This window comes from Primulina huaijiensis, chromosome 8 (assembly GCF_012295235.1).
Source record: "Primulina huaijiensis isolate GDHJ02 chromosome 8, ASM1229523v2, whole genome shotgun sequence".
Taxonomy (NCBI): Eukaryota; Viridiplantae; Streptophyta; class Magnoliopsida; order Lamiales; family Gesneriaceae; genus Primulina; species Primulina huaijiensis.
The window spans coordinates 22,440,418-22,451,029 of record NC_133313.1 but is presented as its reverse complement, the minus strand read 5'-3'; the positions used below and the strand labels follow the sequence as shown (position 1 = coordinate 22,451,029).

Genomic DNA, 10,612 nt, shown 5'->3' with positions numbered 1-10,612 from the left:
TATACACGACAATTAAGATGGCCCAAATCCATCGGCCCATTATATATGAGTGGGACTCCATTGTCGAGATCCGAAGAGACGATCGAATCAAGCCCGACCCATTATTTACCTAAAGCCCTAAAAACCTAGAAAATATGTCTTCCCCTCTACTGTCGCCACCTTTTCCCTCTCTGTGATGCTTCTTTTTCACACGCCTCAAATAGCTGGGAATCAATCTAATTCACCAAGAATACAGCTCAAAAGCCCAACACAGAGATGCTTAAAGTCCATCGAAGCAGTTCGGTGGAGTGGAATCCATCCCCTGTCGTTGCCCTAGCCACCAGCGCAGACGGCTCTCAGGTCGCCGCCGCTCGCGCCGACGGCTCTCTTGAGATTTGGCTGGTCTCCCCAGGCTCCGTTGGTTGGCACTGTCAGCTTGTACGCCACACCACTCTTTTTTGATGAATTAAAGATTTTTAATTTATTGGAAAATTGGTGAAATGAATGTTTTTCTGTGTAGACCATTCACGGGGACCACAATACGAGAGTTTCATCTCTGGTGTGGTGTAATTCCGGGCCGACAGGTGCATCTCTGGGTCGACTGTTCTCGTCCAGCATCGATGGCTCTATTTCCGAATGGGATTTGTTTGATTTAAGACAAAAGGTGAACCTTTACACATAGAAATATAAATTAAATTATATACTTTAAATAAAGTTCTCTGTTTACATCATTTCAACCTACGTGTACTGCATCAACCTAAATGGAAGGAATGGAGAATTTTCAACAATTCATGATCTGAAAATCAACTGTGAATGGGAATTATCTCAGCAGTTTGAGTTCGAGAGAATAGTTGGAATAAACTTGTTTTTGTCAATAGCCTTTTTAAGCTGTGAATTCATTGGTTGAATGCATTTGCATGTAAATAGTGCCAATCGGACAATACTCTCCCTCAAGAAAGCCGATGTAAATTAATGTCAATGCAATTTTGTTTTTTGTCTCTGCTTACTGTAGATTTGATGAGGGAGGTTGATGCAAATACATTTTAAGTTATTTTTGGAACTTTATAAATTATTTTAACACCATCCCAACATTTTTATGAATTTTTTGTTATAAATATCCTGTATTTTGAAGCTATGAATATGCTATTGACCATGTATGTTTCATGCTGTGTTGGCTATAGAGGGTTCTGGATTCGATCGGGATCTCAATATGGCAAATTGCTGCTGAACCATGCTATGATTTGCTCTTCAACGCGAAGCAGGAAATTAATTCTCATGAAAATGGTCACACCAGTTCAATTAATAGTTGCCTCGATGAAGAGGAGAGTAGTGAAAGCGAAGATGACAATGACGACAAGGATGCTATTGAGCATCATGAGGATAGTGATGCTAAGAGTACCCGTCTAGCAGCTGCTTGTGATGATGGCTGCGTGCGAGTTTATGATGTTTCAGATGCCGAGAAACTTACTTACAACAGGACGTTGCCAAGGGTCGGTGGTGAGACGTCTTCCCTATTTGGTTTATTATCTATTTTTCAATCCTTTTTTTGTGCAAAAACCTGATAGTCTGACTTTATTTCACATGTCTCGCAGGACGCACATTAAGTGTGGCATGGAGTCCTGATGCCAGCAGGATTTATTCAGGGAGTAGTGACGGGTATGTGGTACTGTTTACATTGTATCATGTTCATAAACATTGAGTAACATTGATTGCTCTATTCTTTTTTGAGCACATATGGGTATTCACATAAAGATGGAATTTAAAATGCCTTTAATCATTAAAGTTCGTATAGTTTCTCAGATTTCCTTTTTTAATTAGATTTATAAGGTGTTGGGACGCTAAGCTAGCTCATGAGATCTACAGAATAACTGTTTCAATTGGAGGTTCCGGGAGTGGAAGTGATCTTTGCATATGGTATTTGCTTGCATTGAGGTATATGTCCATTCAGTCGCGTAACTTGTATCATTCTGCCTATGCGTGCTGATTATGTATGTGAATTGTCTTTCTATGAGCTATTTTTGCCAATAATATTGTTGGTTTTAGATGTGAAACCATCGTCAGTGCGGATAGTTCTGGTAGTGTGCAATTCTGGGACAGTCAATTTGGGACGCTTCTGCAGGCACATACTTATCATAAGGGTGATGTAAACGCCTTAGCAGCAACTCCTAACCATAACAGAGTGTTCTCCACTGGTGCTGATGGTCAGGTACATTCTGATTTGATTTTTTGGCCTGGTTATTTGTTCCAACATGCCTTGGTGAGCTTTCCACTGTGTCATTCTGTCATTGTTGAAGTGTTGTTTTTCGCCGAATCATGGCTCTTTTTATAAAACTAAAAATTAATTTATATGGTTGATCTGGTTAGTATGATCGATTGTGGTTAGCTAAGCTTGGAATTAAATTTATTGCTATCACTTTGTTTGCCTGGGTTTCTTATGATTGGTGATCACCACATTTTCTCTTTGCTTCGATGGTTACGTGTTTACAAGATCTTTTGTTCATCAGAAATTGTCGTATAATGTTGATAAGATTAAACATTGCTTCTGAATTACTTCATTATCTTAGCTATTCTGACTGTGATTTTGATTAACCACCTTATGATGCTCATTTTGTATCCATTTTTTGTGATATGTTTTACCCAAGCTAGAATGTGTAACCTGTTGTTTTTGTAGGTGATACTTTATAAACTTTCCAATGGTGCTGTTGGGTCTTGTGACGGGAAGTCCAACGCTGTCAAAAAATGGACATATATTCGCGGTGTAAGGGCTCATACACATGATGTCAAGGCATTGACTGTAGCAGTACCTATTAACCATGATGGTAGGTTTGTGCTTTGAGTGATTTTGATCATTTAAACCTTTTTTGTATTTGAACGTGCATTTCTTGTTCCTCATTTTTTTTGAGTCTGTTGAATCAAATGGATCTCTTTTCATCAGCAGATCTACCTCCTGAGGAAAAGGTTAAAAGGTCACGCGGCAAGGAAAAGTCACATTTCAGTTACCATGAGTGGGCTCATTTGGGTGTGCCCATGCTTATCTCAGCTGGCGATGACACTAAACTATTCGCATACTCTGCTATGATGTTTGACAAGTTTTCTCCCCATGATATATGCCCTGCACCACAGAGAATGCCCATGAAGCTAGTGATGAAAACTGTTTTCAATCAAACACCATTGCTTTTGATCCAGGCTGCTCACTGGTTAGACATTTATTGTGTGCGTTTGGAAAATTGTTCTGTCTCCGACATCAGCCCTGGGCCGTCTGGCGGGCTTGCAACCACAGATTTAGTGGCGCGAGTTAAATGTAAAGCTTCTCGAAAGATCACATGCAGTACAATTTCTTCATCAGGCACGTCATTTGCCTACTCCGACCATGTGAAACCTAATTTATTTGAATTGAAGAGAAGTAAATCTGGCAGGAGTGTGTGGACAGTAAATAAAAGGCAGCTTCCTGTGGAAATACCATTTGCCCACTGCATGATATTTAGTTCTGATTCTTCACGTTTGTTATTAGCTGGGCAAGATAGAAGGATATACGTAAGTGTCGCCTCTGTCTTTTTGGTTATCATGATTCTTATACTTTTTGCTTGCTGTGATATTCTCGTGTTGTCTTCTTTCCTTTTGTGCGTCAGGCCCATGAGGATATTGTTCTGCATGGATGTTTGATAGATTATTTAACTTATTTCACCAAGCCAATGAGAAAATTAAGTTTATCACTTGATACCACAATTGGAGGCATTTTTACTACGTTCTTGATTTGAGCTAATAGTCTTCCACGTGTTAGATAACACATGGTAGCTCGGATGCTAGTGTGGTGTGACCTCGAGTGTATAGTGACACTACATATGAGATATGAGTGAAAATTCCTTGATTGCAATGTATGCTGTATGAGTGATGCACATTGGATGTCTTCAGAAAAGTTGAAATGTCATGGCCATCAGGAATAAATGTTCTACTTGAATTTTAACTTCGAAAAACAAAGTGATTCCTTTGAATGGAGTTCCCTGTTTTGACCTATTGGATGTCATCTGAATTTTGGTCTTGAGATTTAAAGGATTCGGAAGAAGGTGGAGAGAAGGGGGAACGAACTCGGGTGTGGGGGGACTCAGTAGCCAACTGTTATGATCTCAGTGTACTCGTGTGCTGGTCTTTTTCGAAATTCAGTGCTAAACGACCTTGTGCCTGTGTGTAATGTTGATGTTAATCATTAGGCAGATGTTAGCTTGTGTTCCATTTTTTGTCATTCTTAAACAATAAATTTGATTTTATTATTTACTTGTTTTTTGTTAAATGCATATTTTGGCATGATTATTTATCCTTTCTTGTGTAATTTCCAGCTATATTTTGAATGATAGTTGGATATCATTAAGATTTTTTTCTTTTCTATTTTCTTTTTTTTAATGTTTTTAAGCTGAGATAATAACATTGTTTTGTCTGGTCAAATGTGATGACGTGTTCTTTTGTCTAACCAAATGTCTTTGGGTGTCTGTTGGGTGTTGGCAATTGATGTAGATTTAGGCCCCTAGCTTTTTGCAGCCGTTTGTTTGTTTTTTTTATTTTTGCTTCTAGTCTTTTTTTAACATGCTTCTAATCTTTTTATCTCTCAAAGGTTGTAAATGTGGGAAATGCGGAGGTTGTTCATGTCTTTACTCCTTGTTCCAAAGATGATGTTGAGGAATTGCCGCCTTGTGAACCTCCCATTACAAAAATGTTCACGAGTATTGACTGTCAGTGGCTAGCTGCCATTAACTGCTTTGGAGATTTATATATTTTCAATCTTGAAACATTGAGGTACATGGGAGCCCTTTTCTTCTGTCTGTTTGTTTAAATGACTTGGCTTAAGTTGTCTCAAGTTGCATCTATGTTGGTACTCTTGTTAAAATTTGTTTAATGGATTTGTCCTGTTTTTGCAATTATAACTGCATGGACGGATATTTTAATAACATTTGGTGCCATACAACTGATCTAATCAGTGACGACAGTGGAAATCTTTGATGACTATTTTATTTTTAACAACAGGCAACACTGGTTCTTATCAAGATTGGACGGGGCCTCTGTTACAGCTGGTGGTTTTACGCCTCAAAATAGTAACATTCTTATCATTTCCACCTCATCAAATCAAGTTTATGCGTTGGATGTGGAGGCCAAACAGTTGGGCGAATGGTCAATTCAGCATACATTTTCTCTGCCCAGAAGATATCAGGAATTTCCTGGAGAAGTTATTGGTCTTTCCTTCCCACCATCCTCTAGTTCTTCTGTTATTGTCTACAGTCCCAGGTGATTCGCATTCCTTGAACAATATGATGACAGTGCTGTTTTTATATTCAGAACTGATTCATTATGGTGCTGTAGAATATAAGGTCTGCACTTAATGAAACTGTTGTATCTGGAGTAAATATAAGACATTAATAACCATATAACCTCCCATTATACTTCTATCCAGCTATTTCTATATGTAGCCAATATTCCAATAGCAAAACTGATCTTTTAATGCACCAGGGCAATGTGCTTGATTGATTTTGGGTTGCCTGTTGATAGAGACGATGATGTTGAGTTTGCAAATGATCAAGGATTAACGAGAAAGCTACACAGCAATGGGATTCTAAAGCATAAGCGGAAAGTTCACGAATTAGAAACTAAACATGGTGGTAGAAAAAATTTTGAAATTTGTCCTTTCAGGGATCCTGTTTTATTTGTGGAACATCTTTCTAAAAATTCTCTCTTGGTCATAGACAAACCATGGATACAAGTCGTTAAGACTTTTGATACTCAACCTGTTCACAGACATATTTTTGGGACATGATACATTCAATCCAGGTTGGCTTTTCACACAAGGAGGTCACAAATGCTGCCTTATCATTTTTGCTCTCTTTTTCTTCTTCGTACTGTTTTTAATTGGTGGGGTTGGGAGGAGGCTGTGTACCATGATGTGCAATGTATCTTGATAGTTCTATTAACAACAGAGTTTAATATATTCATCGATTCACTATGGTTTGCATTCTTACCATATTCTATCTTTATTTTATTCTTGTAGTAGGTTTTTTTCCAATCACCCTCATTCGCATTTACCTGTTGCATGTATCGGTACTACCTAATATTGCATGTGCAGAAGTTTGCTGGTTAGAAATTCCCCTCTTCTTATTTGATTATTAGACTCCCACCAATAGTTTGTATTCGTAGTTGATCATATTCGTAACTTTAAATCAGGAAATCTTTATTATGACAGTGACTTGTGGACTCCTATATAGGAGGAAAGTTTGTTTGCACTGCACAAATCAGGGACCAGCTAGGCTGGGCCACGACAGGAATTGTTCGCAATGGGTGAAAGCTTAACGCCTTTCCTTTCACCATGTTTGGTACAAGGGTGTACATCTAATAGTGTTCACGATGCTATATGGTACCAACATGTCTTAAAAATGTCAAAACATTCTTGGTAGAATCATCTTCTTCGATAACCTTAATAGGAATGGATTTTATTTCATACTGTAGATGGTAGCATGGAACCTTTCGCTTTTCACGTTATGTGGACATTGAAACTTCATCTTGTGCTCAAACATAAAAATTGAGAAGTTTTTTTTTTTTTCGTGTGTATATAATATAATAATAATGTTGCATACAAAAACATATGTAGTTGTAGGGTATCTCGACACTCTTCACTGTCTGTGCCCTCTTCGGTAATTGTTCGGCAGTAATAATTCAAAAGTTGTCATTAAAATTATACCGACCCTCAGAAAAAGTGTGGAGAAATGCTAAATATAGAAGAATGGTGCAACATGGCACACGAGTATATGATATCGGACAAAAATCACCAAGAAAACCCATTCTACAAAATTATATATTTAGAAATATGCGAAATAAAAGTTCTATCTGAAAAATCCGTGTTACTAAAATTTTCACAAGCAAAAAATCATTTGGCAAAGACCTCTCTTTTTTCTTCCTAAATTATACTTACTCATTTAATGTAATAATATTAAGTACTTTAATAGAACCATTATTATTTTGGGCACATTTTTAAAAATCTTAGTATCTAAACTACCCTTACTAAGCCCAATTAGGAAAATATATTATTTGGTACAAATTCAGTTTAATTACTGAACTATCATGTATTTATATTAAATTTTTTATTTAATAATTAATTAAACCTTTTAAATATCTGAAAATATTCTTGTACAAGTATGAGATACAAAATTTCTTGGGGGGTTTTCGACAAACAATTTTTTAAATGATGAGTTCTTCTGGTAATTCTCCCAATTATATTTAGTCAATATCTCACCAAAAAAAATCATTAGAAAGAATAATTCGGCATTAAAGAGGACAAAAATTTTGCTTTTTGTTTTTTTGTATTTGTTTATTGTTGTAGTAGTTGTCCTCGCATATAATATGTATATAAAAACACTCTTTAATTTGTATTTATGGTCCAATTGTAGTAAGACTAGTAAAGATTTTTTATTTTCTTTTTGATTTGATACAATTTTCCACAATAATATTATGTTTTTATTTATGATTTAATTTCATTTATTATTTGTGACAGGTGGCCGCTCATATCTTAAATGAACTCGATTAATTTTTGCCCTCAATTTCTAAATTCGTGCTACATTTATTTCGCTGTATGCTAATTTGTTTGATATCACTCCATTCTGATATTATTCTCAATTATTGGGTACTATGAAGTGAAAGGTTGTTAGGACTAGGAACACAGCTGGGAAGTATTGTCTTTTTCCTAAAATTTGAGTCATTGGGCTCCAATTTCTAAGGATGGCAAGAACTTCAACACTTTTTTGGAAGAATCCAATCAAAATCAAATTCATTCAATATTCGCATCAATAATATTATTAATAAATGCTATGGATTACAGATAATTAGTACAATGATGTGGCATAAAATAAAGAACATAACCATCCTGCACCTAAATAAATAAAATTCTTAAATTATATTAGATGAAAGTGTGATTCTAGTTCGTCCCGTGCGATTTACCGAAAATTCGCTCACCTACGAAAACCGTGAACCCTGAATAATGAGATTTCCGTTTTGGGGGTAAAAATTTAGTTGAGTGGCACCAAGTTTATTGATTTCATCATAAGAATTGTCCCATTTAAGTTCGTAAAGTACACGTCAATAAGTTCTTGGCTAGGCTGGCAATTCTTGTAATAGAAAGGTTTTATTATCTTATAGGCATTTGCTTTATAATTATGATTATCTACTATATATGCAGTTAGCCCACAAGTTTTAGTAATTAAATATTGTGGATATGGTCTATGTTCTAATAATTATGGATTTTTTCATATTGAAATTAAATTCCATGATTAAATTATTGGTTGGTTTTTATATAATCGATATAGCTAGCTAGGATCATCGATGAAGCCTCTAAAGATTTGTTTTTCTTTTTCCATTGTTTTGGCGTTTAATTTGGCTAGGTTTTATATTTCAGACTTGTTCCCTACTGAACGGACAGGAACAAATAACAGGTAGAAAATATTAATTACACTAAATTTCATGAAATCAATGAAGGAGATCCATACAACAAAGATCCTTATAAAAGTTCAACTGCCATTTCCATTAAAATTGTTCTCTCCACTTCTTACTTACTGCTTCTTTCTTCCAAGCAAAGTGCCTGACAAGTTGCACAAAGGACGCAGTATAAAAACAATATTGTACATATACTTATCTTCCGACCAAGAAAAATACTATTGACACACAAAAGAATCGGTGAAAATTACGCACTTGATTTCCCTTTTGTGGAAGTTTTGAAGAATCCTATGTGCTTCTTCGTAATTGGTTCGCCCTGAATGATTTTTAGAAAATAAATATGAAAATAGTAACAGAAAATAAATATGACTGTGCTGCGTATATAGTTCGGAAAAGTAACTTCTTACCAATAAATTTTCTAACGTTCCTAAACAACAAAGTGAAAAGTTGTTACTTACCTCAGCAGAAAATTCCTGCAAATTACCAGAAGGAGCCAGGTTGTCCTGAGATTCAATCCCAACAAGATAAAATTTCAAAAGGGCAGATAGAAAATTAGCAAAACACTTTGTTTCATCTATTTTCTTGAACTTGCCTGCGCGAAATGAGGAAGTGGGGAGGTGGCAGTATCATCGAGGCAAAAATTCTCTTGCTTTTTAACCCTCATCAGCTCTTTTGCTTTGCTCTTATTATTCTGCTTACTCTTTTTCTTATTTTCAGGCATTGGGGATTCATAGCCGTGAAACAACTGCAGATTCTTGCCACTGCAGGCATAGTTTTCGTATTCTTGGAACTGTGGAGGGCCTGATGATGCATCTGAAACCATGGATAAACCTTCATCTTCTTGATCTGGATTCTCAGTTTTAACCAAAACCCGGGTGTATTTATCAGTGGAATTTGATGTTTGATCCAAGTACACAGTCCAACCTGATTCGCATCCACTACTGCATTCAGAATTCGATACATTCATCGCTTCTTTTAAGTGAAGAAGAGTGATATCTACTTGAGCTAGCTGTGTTTCTTCTAGTTTAATACATATTTATAAGAAGAATTATACCCACACACACACAAACACACGAGACCAAATGTATCACACCATAATGCTAGATTATTTTTGTCTATGGCTCCGCACTTTTGCTCTGATACTGTATTATCTAATTTGAGAAGAATTAAAACTTGCCAGTTGTCTGGGTGATTGGTGGGGTTTGGGGTGGCGTTTAACATTTTCTGCGAGGTAAGTTGTAACAGTAAGTACAAAGGTAAGTCTAAAGGAGGGAGAAAGAAACTGCAAAAATCGGATGATATTTTAGCAATTAGAAATATTAAACTTTCATATTAATTCCAAGCAACACCAGATATCGCATCAAATGATATGGGGAAATATTTTTGGTCCATTAAGTTTTTAAAAAATTTATTTTGGTCCGCTAAGATTTCAAAGTTTAATTAGTTTTTGTTGGCGGGAGCATTAAATGCATGTCGGGAGGTTTGTCAAAGTTGGGCGGCTGATTGGCATTATTTGACTCAGGAAAGTTCGAGAAAATTTATCAAACGCGTTTTGACACTGACAGAGGCTCTATAAATAGAGCTTCCTCCCTTCATTCTAAAATCATTCCTTCTTCGAGTTTTTTCTCATGTTATAACATTCTATAATATTTGTGAGGTGTTTGTTCTCTTGTATTAAGAGAGTGTGTGTTCTATTTGGAAACACAGTGAGTGAGTTGTACACCACAAAATATTATAGTGGAAATTCTTTTCATCTTGTCCGTGGTTTTTATCCTAATAATTTTTAGGGGTTTTCCACGTAAATATCGGTGTCCAGTTTATTCTTTATTTTTGGGTTTATTATCTCAAATTCCGCACGTGAGACCAACAGTTTTTATATATTAACTTTAATTTATAACTATTTTTATCTAATTGTTAATGTGACATTGAAAAAATGCTGAAATGAAATTGAAATTCCTGACTTGTCAAATGACATGTGTCAACAATCAAACCAAAAAAATCGAAGCAAAAAGTTAATGTACCAAACTTTGATAACTTAATAGATTAAAACTCCTAATTAGATAAATTAATAGATTAAATAAAAAAAAATCATTTATATTTACGGTACATGAGAAACATGAATGGTAATATCTTTCATAAGGTCATCTCCAACCCAAGCATCAAACTAGCG

General features: G+C 35.7%; 1 protein-coding gene across 3 annotated transcripts; it reads left to right on the top strand.

Moving 5' to 3' along the window:
• Positions 1-123: 123 nt before the first annotated feature.
• On the top strand, positions 124-6,471 carry LOC140982697 (WD repeat-containing protein PCN-like). Of its 3 annotated transcripts, XM_073449348.1 has the most exons (12): positions 124-417; positions 500-643; positions 1,161-1,476; positions 1,572-1,635; positions 1,798-1,911; positions 2,023-2,185; positions 2,651-2,798; positions 2,915-3,513; positions 4,586-4,767; positions 4,996-5,253; positions 5,476-5,793; positions 6,203-6,471. In XM_073449348.1, exons 1-11 carry the CDS (start codon positions 256-258, stop codon positions 5,777-5,779), a joined length of 2,454 nt encoding a protein of 817 aa, XP_073305449.1. In that variant the 5' UTR covers positions 124-255; the 3' UTR covers positions 5,780-5,793; positions 6,203-6,471. The 3 variants fall into 3 exon arrangements, with proteins under 3 accessions (XP_073305449.1, XP_073305450.1, XP_073305448.1); XM_073449349.1 differs by lacking the exon at positions 6,203-6,471 and having other exon boundaries at positions 2,918-3,513; positions 5,476-5,965; XM_073449347.1 differs by lacking the exon at positions 6,203-6,471 and having other exon boundaries at positions 5,476-5,965.
• The last annotated feature ends 4,141 nt before the right edge of the window (positions 6,472-10,612 follow it).